This window comes from Vulpes lagopus, chromosome 8 (genome assembly GCF_018345385.1).
Source record: "Vulpes lagopus strain Blue_001 chromosome 8, ASM1834538v1, whole genome shotgun sequence".
Taxonomy (NCBI): Eukaryota; Metazoa; Chordata; class Mammalia; order Carnivora; family Canidae; genus Vulpes; species Vulpes lagopus.
Window position 1 is genome coordinate 104,677,769 of NC_054831.1, and position 18,800 is coordinate 104,696,568.

An 18,800-nucleotide genomic window follows, 5' to 3' on the forward strand; every position below is an offset into this window, starting at 1 on the left:
GGAAGCCGTCAAAGGGTGGTTTCTTTTTCTCTTCTATTTTTTTTTGGGGGGGGGGGCTTTTTTATCAAAGCGGTGACCGCTCCGTCCGCTGAGCCCCTGCATTTGCTTCCCGTAGACCGAGGCTGAGCAGGGCCTCGCGTTGTGCGGGCGGCCTCCTGCGGTCGTGGGGAGGGGGGCAGGCCGCAGCCCAGTGTCTTTCTTTCCTGGGAACCTTGTCTCTGAAGCAGCTGAAGGAGACCTTTGCAGGCGAGGGTGGTGGCCTCTCCCTCAGAACGCCTGGCCGGCAGCCCGGCGTGAGACATTCCGCAAATATGCGGCTTCGCAGGCGTCGGGCGACCAGAGAGCTGGCGGGAGGGGGGGGCAGGCGGGACGCCAGGAGGCCCTGGCAGCCAGGGAAGGCCTCTGCCAGCAGCCGGCCTGGGGCAAGGGCTTCAAGCTCCTCTCCCCCAACCCCCCCTAAATCCCCTCCTTCATTTAAATCCAATCCTATAAAAAGGCTTTTGTTGGAGGAGCTGTGGTGGCGGCGCGGCCGTCCGTCCGTGTCCCTGCTCCCGGTATTTCCAGTCATGGGCCTAAGGAGCAGCGCTCGTGGAACCCCTGACCCTTCCGGGGTCTGCAGGTGGCCGTGGGGGAGGACGGCCCCGCGGCCGTGACTTGGTGCTTGCGGTGCAGCGGCGGTGAGTGGGGTGCCCCGGGGCCCTCGGGAGAATGGGGCTGCCCTCCGCCGTGTGTCCGTGTCCAGGCTGTGGGCGCCTTGGGCCGTGGGGCCCTGAGAGCTGAGCCCGGCGGGGGGGGCTGTGGCTCTCGGGGTGCCTGTGCCCTCTGCGGCCCAGCGCGGGCATCCTGCTGGGAGCTCGGGGCTCCGCCTGCTCGGGCCACGTGGCCTTGTCCTGTCTGCGGCTTTCCTGGTTTCCAGGCATTCGGAGTAAGACCTCGCACACCTTCTCTTACTGTCCCCTCCCTCGTGTGGGTTTGCTGCTACCTTTGACCTTTTTCTTCTTTTTTTTGCTTTGGGTCTGGCGCCGTCCCTGCCGCGTCCCCCTCCCGGCGGCTGCCCCTGAGCCAGGGCACCGGGTCCACACACGCGCTGGCCGCGTGGCCCTGGAGCTGGCCCCCGCCCCTCGCGGCCTCTGCGTCCCCACAGCGCCCCTGCCGAGGTCGCTGGCCAGGGTGTCCATGCTGACACGTGGGGGGCTCAACGCCGCTCAGGTGTCGCGGGGGCTGCTTCCATCCCCGGCGGGCACCTGCTGGCTCGTGGGCGACATGGGACAGCGGGGAGGACGGCTCACGGGTGCGGCCGGCTAGGTCGGTGTGCGCTTTCTGGGCGCTCGGGGGCCTTCCCGGTGCGGCCCGGGCTGGGCCCGCGGTGCCGTCCACGTGTCCCCCGGCCACCCAGCCAGAGGTGCTGGGCCGCCCTTCGGGCCTGTCATCACTCTGCTTTAAGTTCTGAGGAAATTGAGAAAAACCACCCACAAAACTTGCCACCTTACCCATTTTCACGCACACAACTCGGTTGTGTTAGGTTTTCGCGGGGTTACATGACCCCGCGCAGAGCCCCCACCCCAGCCGCCGGCCCCCCGCTGCTTGCTCACCCTCCAGCCACCCCTCTGGCCCGTTCTGGGTGGGACGCACGTCCCTCGGCCTCCGCGGGTCCTCGGAGCGGCGGCCCAGCGCCCCATCCCCCGTGGCGCCCGAGTCCCTGCTCAGTCCACACAGCAGCCACGTGGCGCAAGCTCGAGCTCTGAGGGACGCCAGCTGCCCTGTGCCTCGTGCTCCTGGCCCTCTGGTCCCCTTCCACGGGTCTCGTCCCCACCGCGTCTGGGCAGCAGGCCTCTCCTGGCCACGCGCGCCCCCACGCACCTTGGGTCCCGTGCCGAAGAGGGGAGTCTGTCCACGTCCTCCCCAGGCCCGCGGGCTCTGTGGACCCCCGCAAGCCCGCCCCTTTAGGGAGGCCCTGGGGCACAGCCACCGCCTGTCCCCCACAGCGGGGGGCGGGCTGCCATTCAGCAGCGGCTCCTAATTAATCTCCGGGGAAGGGCAGTGGGGGCGCCTTCCCATTACCATGACAAAGGCCGCGTCCAGGGCCCCTCTCCGGCTGAAAGCCGCGGCAGGGGGGGCGGCCTGAGAATGGGGGGCGGGAGCGCACATTCCCTCGGGAAAGCTAAGGGCTCCCTTGCGGTCTGTCCCCTGTGTCCGCAGGACAAAAGATCCTTCATCACCGAAGTGACGTCCTGGAGACCGTGGTCCTGATCAACCCCTCGGATGAGGCCGTGAGCACTGAGGTAAGGTGGGCCCCTCTCCCCGCAGGGCCTGGGGGGGTGCGGGGCGGGGTGCAGCCCAGAGAATGGCTTGCTGCGCAGCCCTCTGCGCTCCCTCCCCACCGGGCCCAGCTGCTGGGGGCCTCCAGCAAGTTCTGTATTGTCCTGTGCCCTCGGGCCCCCCTCCACCCTCTGCCCTCCGTGGAACGGGGATCAGGACAGCCCCGCAGGGTGCCGAGGAGCCCCACGGCCCACCCGCCACGGGGCTGGGGCTGTGACCACTGAAACCCGTGCCGGTGGCTCTTCTTCATGTATCGTCACTGGTGTTTGGAATTATTGCCCAGAATGGCTGGGGTCTCAGGGAGGACGGTAGGCTAAGAACTGAGTCCCAGAGCCCCGGGCCCCTAGGTGGGAGCAAGTGCGGTCGCTCCCTCTGCCCAGCTCTGGATCAGGCTGAGCACCTTCGGGATGCCGTGCCTCGTGCACGGAAGGGCCACGGCCCGCAGGGCCTCCGTTAGCTCCATCTCCCCTGCCGCCTCTGCTCTGAACCTCTTTCAACAAATTCGGCTCTAATTCCCATACCATAAAATGCACCTTTTGAAGCGTGTGATTCATCGGTTCTTAGGATTCTTACAAAGCCGCGTGCCCATCATCACTGTCTGTCCCACAGCGTGTCCGCCACCCCTTACAACTCCCGAGCCCGTCAGCCAACACGCCCCATTCCTCCCAGTTGCTGGCAACTTCCAATCAATTTTGTGCCCCTGTGGGTTTGGCCCTTCCGAGTACTCTGGATGATGGAATCACACGGGAGGTGGCTTTTGTGTGTGGCTTTCCTCCATTCTGCATAATGTTTTCAAGAGTTGTCCACACGGTGACCTCCATCCGTACGCCATTCCTTTTTTACCACCGAGTACTATTCCATGATGTGGATGCACCACATTTTGTTTATTCATGTATCGGTTGATGGAGAGTGGGTCGCTTCTACTTCCTGGCGATCATTACGGAGCCTGTCGTGATCCTACCTCCATCGGCTCCAGGTCAGCAGGGCCTCTTTGATAATCCATGAAGGCGCAAGGTTGAGGCCAACGGGGGTCTAATTCACAGAATCAGAAAGTAAAGACAACTTGAAATGGGAAAGGAAAAATAAAGGATTCCCTCAAGGAATGCATGCTTGCTTGTGGAGCAGATGGGACTCTTGGGGCCAGGTGCTTCCTGGACTGGAACTTGGGGTCTTTGGGTGCCATGCGTCATGTCCTGTTTACTTTTATCCCCCTCCCTTGGTGTCAGCATGATGCCTGACAGTGGATCTGTGCTGAGCCGAGCTGTGCTCAGAACCAGTACCTTGGTGCTTGGAGCAGCGTTTCTGCTGAAGGACAGGCTGGCTTCCTGCCACTCAAAGAACAGAGAGTCCTTTCGTGCAAACCATTTACAAAACCTTTCTATTTAAAAGATTCTCATTTGGAGAAAAAAAAAAAAGATTCCCATTTAGGGGGAGCCCTTTGTTCGTGTTCAGTGGCAGGCACCTTGCTGATCCTAGTGGGGATGGTGTTAGGAGCTGCGAGTTTGCTGGGTGGCGTGGAAGGAAAGGGGTCCTGCGAGGGAGGGGCTGGCCGGGGACCCTTGTGGAAACCTCTGCTTCCCGGGGCAGCAGCCGGGGGAGCGGGGCTGCGCTTGGTGACTCAGCCTGTGGGACCTCCCTGAGCCTCACAGACCGCGGGCTGCTAGCAGACACGGCTGTGGAGCCAGTGACTCAGCGGTGCAGGCTGCTGTGAGAAGGACGAGGAATCTAGGAGGACGTCAGGCCCCACTCGTGGCTTGGTTGTCGTGAACATGGAACGTGGCGTTTGTGGGCCAGCTGACCGCATGACCACAGCCTTGGCTCTGTCCGCCTCCCCGGGGGGGACGGATGGGTTTGGTGGGCAACGGATGTGGAGCCTGACAAGGGCCAGCCCTGCACGAAGCGTGGGGTGGCGGGTGGGGGCGGCGCGTGGCTCACGTCCTGCTCCCTGTGCTTTGTTTCAGGTGCGCTTGATGATCACGGACGCTGCCCGACACAAGCTGCTCGTGCTCACCGGGCAGTGCTTTGAGAATACCGGAGAGCTCATTCTCCAGTCCGGCTCTTTCTCCTTCCAGAACTTCATAGAGATTTTCACCGATCAAGAGGTGGGCTCTCTAAGCTTCACAGTTCCTTGGTTTTGGTTGTGGCCTCAGGCTCCACTTTGAAAGCGGGGGATGGAGCTGGAGGGGAGGGGATGTCACACATTCTTTGAAATACACAGAGCTGCATGATCCAACATTTGGTAGTTCTACGACTGAGCACCAAAAGGATTCGGGGCACCCATCCGTAATGAATTGGAGCCATTCTTAATGTGCCGGGGATGAGGTGGAGGGGACTGGAACAGTCCGTATTGCACAGATGGCAAAAATAATAAAGAAACTTGGGATGATAGAACCCCAAAAAAAACCCAAGGGTCTCCTTCTCTGAAAGAATACTCCGAAGATTTCTTCGTCTTTGGGTAGGATCTCCCTGCCCCCATGTCCTTCATCATTTGTACGTACTTTTCCTGGTCTGCTTGCTCTTACTTTTTAATGCCTGGTTCCGGTGTTTGAACTTGGGCTGCTTGAGCAGCCCAACAAACAGAAGGCTCAAGAAAGGAAGGCATGTAGCCAAATGGGGCACATCCATGCCCCAAGAACAAGACGGTTAAAGTAGCCAGATTGAACCTGGGTCATTAGTATTTCTAATGAACAGATCTTATTCGAAGATGATGCATGTGAGGTGTTGAATATCATGTGGCATCAGTGGTATTTGGTAAAATCAGACTGAAGGGTTGAATTTGGTGATCTCTGCTTGCGGGTGTATCCCGGCGGGGGAGGTTCTCTTTCGAAAACAACATGCCTCTTTCATTTTGTTCGTGTGGTAGTTAGGCCTTTTGGGGCCATCAGCTTAGGGGTCGGGCCCATCCGCCCACGGTGGATGGATGACAGGTTTCTACACGGAGGGGTTCAGGGATGCGTGCCCAGGAGGAGTCTCCACGTTCCACTTGAAGCCGTCTTCCTGAGAACTTACTGAGTTGGTGGCCTCTCAGTCTCCCGTGTTGCAAAAGGCCGTCTTTCTGCATCTAAGCTTCCTTAGCCCTGGGTTTCACAGAAAAGTCTCTGGGTACCTGTCATCACCGGCCAGAGCTGTAAATAAACCTCCCGGCTTTGTTTGGCTTGCCTAGAGGCTTCTCGAAAACTCAAACTCTGGGCCAGGTGACTTAACAACCTTTCCACCCACCTGGGGGAGGGGGGAATGAAAAACAGTGAAAAGGAACAACTCACTTAGTGTTTAAAGTCCCTACTTTCAGAAGGTGTGATGTCAGCTGGGGCCTGAGGCAGACAGCCCTGCCCCCCCTCCCCCCAGGAAGGGCACTCATGGCTGGTGCCATCTTTACCACTTCAAAACGAGGGCTTTTGTCCATCTTTCTCCAGAGTTTGTCATCTGCCTATCCCCAAGGCCTCTAGAGTTCAGCCCACAGGACTGGAAGTCACTGGACTAGACCATGGTCGCTAGCTGTTTAGAGCCATTGCCTACGGTGTGTGGCCTTGGAGAAAGGGTTTGAGTACAGAATGACTCAGGAACAAAGGGACCTTTAAGGTCATTGGTGTTTAGTTTTGTTCCTTTTATCCAGTCCTTGATATCTGCTAGTCGCTCCAGAGAAACCAGAAATACCATTTAGGAAACAAAAATGATGCATTTAAAAAATAAAAAGAGCTAAAAATAAATGGACTGAAAAATAACAATTACCAGTGCATTTTAAGCTTCAGGTTGTAGGAATCTTTGTCATCAGAGGTCAACTATAAAACCAGAACTTACAGCTAAAAGAGTCATCTGGCTAAGCCATTCCTCCCTGAAACCTGAGGACGGTGAAGTCACATCTCCTGGGACATTTTTCAGTCTCTCTCGAAGAGAGTTTTTTTCCTTATGTGTCTCATTTTGTATCTTTAAGGAAGGAATATGCTCCCTTTTCCACTTGATATCTCAGACACCCTTCACCAGCACTGCCAGTTGTTTTTTTTCCTTCAGATCAATTATTTTCAGTTCTGCACACTGTTCTTCATAAAAGAAGATAATAGTCAACGTTTCTTAGGTTCTCTGGTCACTGTCCTTCAAACCTGTTGGCAGGAAAGGGATGGGGGAAAATCATGAGTTGTCTTGGTCATGTTTTAGGGCCTTGGCCTTATCTGACAATTAGATGCATGAGTCAGGGGCTCAGGGAATGAACAGCTGGGCTGGAGACGTGTGGAAGCCATCAGCATGTTAAAAAACACATGAAGTGATCTACGGGAAGAAGTGTATTCGAAGAGCGGGGCTTAGGTGTAGTGTTTAGAGGTTCATGGCCAAGGAGAAGGAGCCAGCAATTTCAGTTTGGTTGGTTGGTTTGGGTCTAGTTTCTTTAAAATGTCATGACTCCTACCGGACACCATGCTCCAGGGGTCTCTAACCAGGTTAGGATGCTGTGGTTTTCAATACAACCTACTAAGTAGGTCTGAAAGTAACTTTTGACCATCAACATCCATAATTAAATGTCAGTGGGGAGGGGATGCCAGCTTGGGGGAGTGCTGTAATGTATATAAATCAGGGGCTCACGTTCAGAAAAAGAAAACAAAATGATTCAGTACAGGGCTTTGGGAGGGGACCCTGACAGTGAGGAGCCTTGAATTTTAAGCTTCTTTAGCTTTATGATAAATCCATTTGACTGTCATCTAAAATCCCTGTCTTCCCCCTGCATATTGCTGTTAAGCCAGCATCTCCCAATCCTTTGCATTATCCCTCCCGCTGGTTTAGTGGCCCTTACATGTGTCCCTTTGGTGTGCCATCCTGTTAAGAGTTGACTCAGCCGTCATCATCCCAATGTCAAGGGCCCCTGTGAATGTTTTAATGCTTCCATCCCACATTTTGCTATCCCTCCCATTTTCATGCCACCCACAGATTTGATAAGCCTGTCTCTACCATTTTTTATCCAAGTCAGTGCTCGACAGGACACACATGAGCCCTGAGGCATCCCATCGCAGACTTCCGTCCAGGTTGATGCTAAGCAGCGGGATTTATATGACTGGCTACAAATCCACCTAATTCTGCTATCGCCCCATTCAGAGATCTTGTTAAATGTCTTGCTAAAACCCAGAGATACATTGTCCACTGTATTTCCTCATTGCTCAAGCAAGTAACCTAATCAAAAAGGTAATCTAGTTAGAGTAGGCTGTGGTTTAGAAATTCAAATCTTATTTCATTATCTGCAGTAAAGTCATTTATTCCCCATATCTTCCTTCCTCTTCCAGTATGCCTGCATTTAATTAGAATTTTGACATTAACATTTAACAAAAAAGACTGTCTTTGCCCCCAGGCGATAGTTCTTCCGGTCATGTGTCTCATCTGTATTTGTAAGAACACGGGAAGGGTAGCAATCCGTGTGCTTGAGAAGCACTGACAGGTTCATGGTCAGAGCAGCCACCCCAGGAGGACAGGACCTACCGAAGTGGCCAGTGTCAGTGCAGTTTAATGAACATCTCTGGAGCTGATGGTGTATCAGGGAAACACACGTAACGATCCAGAGATACAGACGGTGTGTTTCCTCCCGTTGAGGAACTTCTACTACAATGGGCTATTCTAACTACCATTTACTATGATGACAGCTTCCAAACTCTTTTAGAGGAAGGCTCTGTCTCCAAGTCTGAGATTTACGAGTTTCCCGGCCCCTGCTAACATTGCTGGCTCCTCCTTATTGCTCTCATCTGTGCATTGCATAAGCGTGGGTTGAGTGGGCTCTCTTAGGATGTAGTCTTTGGCCTGAGGCGCTCATCCCAGTGTGCATGTGGGTACACTGGCCTGGAAGCTGGCTCGGGGAATGCGGGGAAGCGGGGACTCTGTTTCCATGGTGTAGCTCCAAGACTGTGGCGGTTGTGCCTCCTAGTCCATCTGTCTCCTTCCCGAAGGCCTCTCTCTAGCTCTGCTCTCTGCTTCATCGTGCACAGTATGCTGCTGCTTCTCCAGAGAGACCAGATTTTCCTTTTCCAAAAGGAACGTGTGCTGACTTTCTTCTCCACTTTCCCTTATATTCCATGGTTTTCTATTCACCAGGCTCTCTGCTGTTTTTTAGTACCCTGACTTCCTCAAAATTCTGTGCAAACTTGCTTTCTTTTGGGGTCACATTACCTTCGTTGTATAGGAACTTCCCAGCTGGAAATGAAAAGATGGAAAGTTAGGGAGGTATTCCCAAGGATTTTATTTTATTTTTTTATTATTATTATTTTTTTTACCTTCTCCTTGAACTTGGTGTTTTAATACCCTCTACACATAGCTGGATCATACCCTTAGCTGCCACACCCCTCGGGGTGGAATTTTAAAAACTGAAATGAACTAAATTTTAAAATTTCATTATTAAAGACAGCATTTTGGGTTTTCGCCACACCCCTCGGGGTGGAATTTTAAAAACTGAAATGAACTAAATTTTAAAATTTCATTATTAAAGACAGCATTTTGGGTTTTCCTAGATTTCTCCTCCCCTAAGATGTATTATAAAGCATGGATAGTGTGCACGTACTCTGTATGAAAATAAGGATGGAGAGAACCCTAATTGTGCTACAGTATGGGTGATGAGGGTCTGTGCTAATTATCGGATGACAGACTCTATCTGGTGCTCCTGTTTGCTTTGCTCAGCAGATTATCTGAGCAGAGGCTCCCCCGAGGTGTACTTTTTCAGTTGTCTTACCTTCCGAAACAGTTGATTCTTCTCCCTTTTATAGGAAATTGTCAAGTCGGGGGAAAACAGCAAAGTCCAAGATTTATTATTTTGCTCTTTTGTGACCCTTCAAACAAAATGTAGGACAGATATACCAACAAAGCACAAGTGGCTATGTTACTGCAGTCTAATGTAGGAAAACCCAGATTCTATAAATTACCCCCCTACACATATGCACACTAGTTGCCTCGGGATGTTAGTGTCCAGGAGGTTGTATGAGACGGAGGAAACCACTCTAATACAGGAAGGTCAGAGTTCAGACCTGCTGGCTTGGGGATGCCTGGGCCAAGCAAAGTCTTTGCTTTCCCTTTCCCCGTTAACCATCAAAGACGCAGAGCTCTTTTCACTGGAACTCTGGGCTGATTTATGAGCTGTGCTGCAACTGGCAGGAGACTGGAGTTGATGACATGATTCTCCCTCACTATGTAGTAAGCCAAGACCATTTAACATATGGCCATCATGCACAGTGAGAAAGAAGATAGCATTTTCATTAAACTGCGGTCTTTGTTTTGATCATGATTTGCTTCTCTGCCTTCCCGTCCTATGGTCCCATCCTATGCGTTGGAAAAGTTTTGAGCCGAGTTTGATCTTAGCTACTCACAACCAGGTTGCCCTGAGAAAAGCAGGAGGTGTGAGAAAGTAGAATGTCTCACCGTGGATTTAAACATGGGCTAATAAGGGACAAATATGGCCACTTGCTCACATGATAAATTATCCATTTTTTTGAATCATCATGACTTTAATCAAAGTATATGGGTTTGCAGAGAATCCACCAAATGATTCACTGGTGTTTTAAAGATGCCAGAACCAGTAGTTTTTTTTGTAGTGATTTGCAATCTAGAACTTCCTGTCTCCCGGGGGAAGAAAAACACATCAAACTTTTTTCTTTTGTATCCACCAAATTCTAAAAGTGGTCAACAACTAGTACACTGCATCTAAACTCCTTTAGTGTGTCAAGCCTAGTGGAATAAAAGAAAACATTTTATAAAGTGGTGAAATGACTCACATGGGCACCTCCTCTGTGATTGTTTAAAGGCCGTTTTTGCATGGCAGGCACCTAGTGGTGCTATACAGAATACTTCATAACCACTGTGGCTCATTCAGATGGTCACTGGCCCTTAAACTGGAGCAGGGGTGTGGAGTTGGCCTGCTGGGCAGGAACGCAGGCTAGAGGGGTTCCCGAGGAGGTGCTGGTGGTTGGGGAGTGGTGGCTGAGGCAGAAGGGAGTAGTGGGAGAGGTCAGGATGGAGGCTGATCACCTACCACAATGGAAATATTTCTGCATTTACCCAACTAGCTTCTCTAAAGACAGCCCTTGTGCACACATTGACCCTGTGATGTGTAGTAATGGATCGGTGATGACAGTCACTTAAAACTTTTCTTTCTTCCCTTATTACTGTTTTTTTTTTAAATCCCAGATTGGGGAATTACTGAGCACCACCCATCCTGCCAACAAAGCTAGCTTAACCCTGTTCTGTCCTGAAGAAGGGGATTGGAAGAACTCCAATCTCGACAGACACAATCTCCAAGACTTCATCAACATTAAACTCAACTCAGCTTCAATATTGCCAGAAATGGAAGGACTTTCCGAGTTTACCGAGTATCTCTCAGAATCAGTGGAAGTTCCATCTCCCTTTGATATCCTAGAACCTCCCACATCGGGGGGATTTCTAAAGCTCTCCAAGCCGTGTTGTTACATTTTTCCAGGAGGGAGGGGTGATTCTGCATTGTTTGCCGTGAATGGATTCAATATGCTCATCAATGGAGGATCTGAAAGGAAATCCTGCTTCTGGAAGCTCATCCGACACTTGGACCGAGTGGACTCCATCCTACTCACCCACATTGGGGATGACAATTTGCCTGGAATAAACAGCATGCTACAGCGGAAGATTGCAGAGCTCGAGGAAGAACAGTCCCAGGGCTCCACCACAAATAGTGACTGGATGAAAAACCTCATCTCCCCTGACTTAGGAGTTGTATTTCTCAATGTACCTGAAAATCTGAAAAATCCAGAGCCAAACATCAAGATGAAGAGAAGCATAGAGGAAGCTTGCTTCACTCTCCAGTACCTAAATAAGTTGTCCATGAAGCCAGAACCTCTTTTCAGAAGTGTAGGCAATACCATCGATCCTGTCATTCTTTTCCAAAAAATGGGAGTTGGTAAACTGGAGATGTATGTCCTTAACCCAGTCAAGAGCAGCAAGGAAATGCAGTATTTTATGCAGCAGTGGACTGGTACCAACAAAGACAAGGCTGAACTAATCCTGCCTAATGGTCAAGAAATAGATATCCCAATTTCCTACCTAACTTCAGTCTCCTCTTTGATCGTGTGGCATCCAGCAAACCCTGCAGAGAAAATCATTCGAGTCCTGTTTCCTGGCAATAGCACCCAATACAATATCCTGGAAGGACTGGAAAAGCTCAAACATTTAGACTTTCTGAAACAGCCGCTGGCCACACAGAAGGACCTAACTGGCCAGGTGGCGGCTCCAGCCGTGAAACAGGTGAAGCTGAAACAGAGAGCAGACAGCCGAGAAAGTCTGAAACCAGCCGCAAAACCACTGCCGAGCAAATCTGTACGCAAGGAGTCTAAAGAGGAAACCCCTGAAGTCACCAAGGCTAATCATGTGGAAAAGCCGCCCAAAGTTGAAAGCAAAGAAAAGGTAACGGTGAAAAAAGACAAGCCGGTAAAAACAGAGACCAAACCCCCAGTGACCGAGAAGGAGGTACCCAGCAAAGAAAAAGAAGAGCTGCCTCCCGTGAAGGCCGAGGTAGCCGAAAAGCCCACTACAGACGTCAAACCCAAAGTCACCAAGGAGAAGACAGTGAAAAAGGAAACAAAGGCCAAATCTGAGGAAAAGAAAGAGGAGAAGGAAAAGCCAAAGAAAGAAGTGGCTAAAAAGGAGGACAAAACACCCATCAAGAAGGAAGAAAAACCAAAAAAGGAAGAGGTGAAAAAGGAAGTGAAAAAAGAAGTCAAGAAAGAAGAGAAAAAAGAACCCAAGAAAGAGGTTAAGAAAGAAACCCCACTGAAGGATGCCAAGAAGGAGGTTAAGAAGGAGGAGAAGAAGGAGATTAAAAAAGAAGAAAAGGAACCCAAAAAGGAAATTAAGAAACTTCCTAAAGACACAAAGAAATCAACTACTCCTCTCTCTGAAGCCAAAAAACCAACTGCATTAAAACCAAAAGTACCCAAGAAGGAAGAGGCGGTCAAAAAAGAGTCTGTTGCTGCTGGGAAGCCAAAGGAGAAGGGGAAGGTTAAGGTCGTCAAGAAGGAGGGCAAGACGGCGGAAGCTGCGGCCGCCGCCCTTGGCTCGGTGGCTGGCGCCGTGGCCGTGGCAGCAGCTGGAGCAGCAGGCGCCGGCCCGGCCAAAGAGCTCGAGGCCGAGAGGTCCCTCATGTCCTCCCCTGAGGATCTGACCAAGGACTTTGAAGAGTTAAAGGCCGAAGAGGTCGACGTAGCGAAAGACATGAAGCCTCAGCTGGAGCTGATCGAGGACGAGGAGAAGCTGAAGGACGCCGAGCCCGTCGAAGCCTATGTCCTCCAGAAAGAGACCGAAGTCATCAAAGGGCCCGCCGAGTCTCCCGACGAGGGAATCACCACCACCGAAGGCGAGGGCGAGTGTGAACAGACCCCCGAGGAGCTGGAGCCAGTCGAGAAGCAGGGGGTGGAGGACACTGAAAAGTTTGAAGACGAAGGAGCGGGCTTTGAGGAATCCTCAGAGACCGGAGACTACGAAGAGAAGGCCGAGACCGAGGAGGCCGAGGAGCCGGAAGAGGACGTGGAAGAAACCGTGTGCGTGAGCGCCTCCAAGCACAGCCTCGCCGAGGAGGAGGAAAGTGCCAAGGCTGAGGCCGATGTGCACGTCAAGGAGAAGAGGGAGTCTCTGGCCAGCGGAGACGACCGAGCGGAAGAAGACATGGACGAGGCAGTGGAGAAAGGAGAAGCCGAACAATCAGAGGAGGAGGGTGAGGAGGAGGACAGAGCTGAGGATGCCAGAGAAGAAGAATACGAGCCGGAAAAAGCGGAGGCTGAAGATTATGTGATGGCCGTGGTGGACAAGGCGGCGGAGGCGAGCGGTGTCGAGGACCAGTATGGGTTCCTCGCCTCGGCCATCAAACAGCCGGGAGCCCAGTCGCCTGCCCGAGAACCTGCATCCTCAATTCACGATGAGACTCTCCCTGGCGGCTCGGAGAGCGAGGCCACCGCTTCTGACGAGGAGAACCGAGAAGATCAGCCTGAAGAGTTCACTGCCACCTCCGGCTACACTCAGTCTACCATCGAGATTTCCAGTGAGCCCACCCCGATGGACGAGATGTCTACTCCTCGGGACGTGATGAGCGATGAAATCAACAACGAGGAGACGGAGTCCCCGTCTCAAGAATTTGTAAACATCACCAAATACGAGTCCTCGCTGTATTCTCAGGAATACGGCAAACCCGCTGTCGCGTCCCTCAACGGATTATCTGAAGGGTCGAAAACCGATGCCACGGATGGGAAGGACTACAACGCGTCAGCCTCTACCATCTCCCCACCGTCCTCTATGGAGGAGGACAAGTTTAGCAAGTCTGCCCTGCGGGATGCTTACTGCGCCGACGAGAAAGACCTGAAGGCCAGTGCCACGCTGGCGATCAGAGACACCATCTCAGCAGTTTCAGAAGAAAAACTTAGTCCACCCAAGAGCCCGTCCCCGAGTCCATCTCCTCCATCACCCGTAGAAAAGACCCCGCTGGGTGAACGCAGCGTGAACTTTTCTCTGACCCCCAATGAGATCCAGGTCTCCGCAGAGGCGGAAGCAGCCCCCGTGTCTCCCGAGGTGACCCAAGTAGTCGAAGAGCATTGTGCTAGTCCCGAGGAGAAGACCCTGGAGGTGGTGTCTCCGTCTCAGTCTGCGACCGGCAGTGCTGGCCATACACCTTACTACCAGTCTCCCACTGAAGAGAAATCTGGGCACCTCCCCACAGAGGTAATCGAAAAGCCACAAGCAGTTCCCGTGAGTTTTGAATTCAGTGATGCCAAAGACGAGAATGAAAGGGCTTCCATAAGCCCCATGGATGAACCTGTGCCCGACTCGGAATCTCCTATTGAAAAAGTTTTGTCTCCCTTACGGAGCCCTCCCCTCATTGGATCCGAATCTGCCTACGAAGGCTTTCTGAGTGCCGATGACCAGGCTTCTGGCAGAGGCGCCGAGAGCCCCTTTGAGGGAAAGGATGGAAAACAAGGCTTTGCTGATGAAATAAGTCCAGTTTCTGACATGACTTCTACTGGTCTTTTCCAAGACAAAGAGGAAAGGAAAAGCACAGACTTTATACCGATAAAGGAAGACTTTGGTCAAGAAAAGAAAACCGATGATGTCGACGTCACGAGTTCGCAATCTGGACTGGCTTTGGATGAAAGGAAGTTAGGGGGCGAGGTGTCTCCTACACAGATAGATGTCAGCCAGTTTGGGTCTTTTAAGGAAGACACAAAGATGTCCATTTCTGAAGGCACAGTCTCCGACAAGTCAGCTACGCCGGTGGATGAGGGTGTGGCGGAGGATACGTATTCTCACATGGAGGGCGTGGCCTCGGTCTCCACAGCCTCCGTGGCTACTAGCTCGTTTCCAGAACCCACTACAGATGACGTGTCCCCTTCTCTGCACGCCGAGGTTGGCTCCCCACATTCCACAGAGGTCGATGACTCCCTTTCAGTGTCTGTTGTGCAAACGCCGACTACTTTCCAGGAGACAGAGATGTCTCCATCTAAAGAGGAATGTCCAAGACCAATGTCAATTTCTCCACCGGATTTCTCCCCTAAAACCGCCAAATCCAGGACACCAGTCCAAGATCACAGGTCTGAACAGTCCTCAATGTCTATTGAATTTGGCCAGGAGTCCCCTGAGCACTCCCTGGCAATGGACTTTAGTCGACAGTCCCCAGATCACCCTACAGTGGGTGCAGGTATGCTTCACATCACTGAAAATGGGCCAACCGAAGTGGATTACAGTCCTTCCGACATTCAGGACTCGAGTTTATCACATAAGATACCACCGATGGAGGAGCCCTCCTACACCCAAGACAATGACCTTTCGGAGCTCATCTCAGTGTCTCAGGTTGAGGCCTCCCCATCCACCTCTTCAGCACACACCCCCTCTCAGATAGCGTCTCCTCTCCAAGAAGACACCCTATCCGATGTCGTTCCTCCCAGAGATATATCCTTATATGCCTCACTCACCTCAGAAAAAGTGCAAAGTCTAGAAGGAGAGAAGCTCTCACCAAAATCTGATATCTCTCCACTGACCCCAAGAGAGTCCTCTCCTTTGTATTCACCCAGCTTTTCAGATTCTACCTCTGCCGTCAAAGAGAACATAGCAGTTTGCCACACTTCCTCTCCTCCACCGATGGATGCCGCATCTGCAGAGCCCTATGGCTTCCGTGCCTCGATGTTATTCGATACGATGCAACACCAGCTAGCCTTGAACAGAGATCTGACCTCGTCCGGTGTGGAGGACAGTGGAGGGAAAACGCCTGGTGACTTCAGCTATGCCTATCAAAAGCCCGAGAAGACAACCAGGTCCCCAGATGAAGAAGTTTACGACTATGAGTCTTATGAGAAAGCCACCCGGCCCCCAGACGTGAGTGACTATTACTATGAGAAGACAGACAGAACCACAAAATCGCCGTGTGACAGCAGCTACCCTTACGAGACCACTGAGAAGACCACCAAGACTCCTGAAGATGGTGGCTATGCCTATGACGTTGCCGAGAAGACCACCCGGACCCCTGAAGAGGCGGAGTACAGCTATGAAACAAGTGAGAAGACCATGAGGACCCCCGAAGTGAGTGGTTTCAGCTATGAAAAGACTGAGAGGTCTAGGAGGCTCCTGGATGACATCAGCAATGGCTATGATGACTCTGAAGATGTTGGCCACGCACTTGGGGATTCCGGCTACTCTTACAAGACCACTGAGAAGATTGCCAGTTACCCTGAGCCCGAGAGCTACTCCTATGAGGCGTCTACGACAGCTACACGAGCCCCTGATGCTTCCACGTACTGTTACGAGACGGCGGAGAAGATCACCAGAACCCCCCAAGCGGCGACGTATTCCTATGAGACTTCAGACCAGTGCTACACTGCAGAAAAGAAGTCCCCCTCAGAGGCCCGCCAGGATGTTGACTTATGCCTCGTGTCCTCCTGTGAATACAAGCATCCCAAGACAGAACTTTCGCCCTCCTTCATTAATCCCAATCCTCTTGAGTGGTTTGCCAGTGAGGAGCCAACTGAAGAATCCGAGAAGCCCCTCACCCAAGCAGGGGGTGCCCCACCGCCTCCAGGAGGAAAGCCACAGGGGCGACAGTGTGACGAAACCCCTCCCACCTCAGTCAGCGAGTCGGCTCCGTCCCAGACCGATTCTGATGTCCCCCCGGAGACCGAAGAGTGCCCTTCCATCACGGCAGATGCAAATATCGACTCTGAAGATGAATCTGAAACCATCCCCACGGACAAAACCGTCACATACAAACACATGGACCCACCTCCTGCCCCCATGCAGGACCGAAGCCCTTCTCCACGCCACCCTGACGTGTCCATGATGGACCCAGAGGCCTTGGCTATTGAGCAGAACCTGGGCAAAGCCCTGAAGAAAGACCTGAAAGAGAAGACCAAAACCAAAAAGCCGGGTACAAAGACCAAGTCGTCGTCACCTGTCAAAAAGAGTGATGGGAAGTCTAAGCCCTCTGCAGCTTCCCCCAAACCAGGGGGCTTGAAAGAATCCTCAGATAAGGTGTCCAGAGTAGCTTCTCCTAAGAAGAAGGAATCCGTGGAAAAGGCAACAAAAACCACTACCACTCCTGAGGTCAAAGCTGCACGTGGGGAGGAGAAAGACAAGGACACCAAGAATGCCGCCAACGCCTCCACATCCAAATCGGTAAAGACTGCAGCTGCAGGTAGGTAGAAGGGCTGACACCCCGATGTGGGCCACAACTATTCCACTTTGCCTGGAGCCTCTGAATTTCCATGTGGCTTGATACTGGGAAGATGAGAGAGTACCACAGTCCCGTCCCTTTAACTATTCTCTTCTGCCGAAGGCATGGATCTCAGCCTGGCGTAGACGTAGGCTTGAGGCTGGTGCGGCATGTGGCCCGGAGCAGCTCGTGTTCACCAGGCACGATTTCCTGGCTTTGCTCCATCCTGCAACACAGCAACCACAGCCTTGTTCTAAACCTTCAGAACCAAGGATGTGTGTTTCAGGCTCCTCCGGAGGACTGTGTTGGCACTAGCCTCAGGCACCCTGGCCTCAGAACCAAGCCAAGGTGACAGTCCAGGAGCTCCCAAAGGCTTAGGGAGAACCAGAGTGCCAAGCCAAGCTTGGCGTGACCAGTGTAGGCTCAAGATTTACATTCGAGTTTTTTATAAAAAAATTTTAAAGTAAAATTATAACATTTTCAAATTTGAAGTTATAACATTTAAAATTAAGAATCAGAAAAAAACAAACAAACAAAAAACAACTTGCCAGGCTAGAGCTACGTCCACATTAAAGGCAGTGCTCTGTTTTCTTATTGGCCAATTACTATCATAATTTCAGTTGACCAGTCCCCAGTTCAAATTGAGAGAAAAGCATCAAAGGCTCTTCTTATCCCCCTCCCCCTTTATTTCGGGTTGAAATTCACTTAGAAGGAGATATCCCTGACTTCTGATCATTTCTGTTTTGGTCCTAATTCCCTTATTCATTAGGTTCTCAGCAATGACTTGGGGTTTTGATGGAACAGGTCTCTAATGGCCCGGCTTTATTTCTTTGCTTCAAACCAATCACAGGGATTTCCATTAATACATTTTATTTGCTTTAAGTAGTCAATTAGGGATTTCAGACCTCAGTTCACAGAGTAATATTAATTGACCCAAACATGTACAGCAAAAAATAATTTGAATAACATTTCTCATTTATTTGGGGAAAAATCTGATTGATGAAACTTGAGACTCTCAAATTCAGTGCATTTTAGGAACTATCACTTATAGCTGCAAAGTCTTACTTTGAGCAACATGGAGGATCAATTTCCAGCCTGCGTTCTCATCACATTTCCTTTGTATGTGCATGCAGAAAACAAAATTATTTTGTTCACGCTTAGAATTAATGGAAAACCACCAGATAATGAATCTCTTGGTCTGAAAGAGTTGGCAACTGACCTGCACTTGGGAGAAAACATGAAATCCTTTCAAACAGATAAAAACCAACTGAAATTTGCTACCAAACTTGCCAAATATAGCCACTCTAGCCCACATAATGGGGGTTTTTAAGACATTTTTCTCTTTTTGGTGTCCTTTAAAGAGATTAATTTTAAGGCCAAGAAACAAATAAAGAGGAGTTAATTTGAATTTACCTTGAAGGTACTTTTCCAATAGATTTCTAAAACAACAAAACCGCATTATCAAGTGATTTTTAAAACCAACCTTTGCCAACGGCTGTCAGTTCTCTATTACGTCTGAGCAACGTTCATTTGGTGTTGATGGTTGCCATGGAGCGCGCCAGGCAAAGCCGTGGCCATTTTTAATTGTTAGGACGGTAGTTCACGGACTCCTGCGATTAGTAAGAATTGGTTTGGTAGGCCCAAATATGGACATTTTGAGTCCTTGTAGCTCAGATTCATTAAAATGGCTGGTTATTCATTAAAATGAGTTAGTGGATCCAAAGAGCAGTTTGGCTGATTCTCGTGACTCCCCCACTCCTAAAGGTAAAACTGGACAGTTGTAGAATTCGCTGGTGGTTTGACTCTGTGGTGA

General features: G+C 51.3%; 1 protein-coding gene across 2 annotated transcripts in view; it reads left to right on the forward strand.

Moving 5' to 3' along the window:
• MAP1B (microtubule associated protein 1B) overlaps positions 1 to 18,800 on the forward strand; it is an 85,476-nt gene that overhangs the window by 59,619 nt on the left and 7,057 nt on the right. Inside the window, exons 1-4 of one of the 2 annotated variants that reach the window (XM_041765924.1) lie at positions 506 to 677; positions 2,200 to 2,282; positions 4,281 to 4,421; positions 10,462 to 16,969. In XM_041765924.1, coding sequence (XP_041621858.1) covers positions 4,290 to 4,421; positions 10,462 to 16,969 — 6,640 coding nt within the window. In that variant the 5' untranslated portion in view covers positions 506 to 677; positions 2,200 to 2,282; positions 4,281 to 4,289. Of the gene's footprint in view, positions 1 to 505; positions 678 to 2,199; positions 2,283 to 4,280; positions 4,422 to 10,461; positions 16,970 to 18,800 lie in introns of those variants that run through there. The other variant, XM_041765923.1, reaches the window with a different exon arrangement.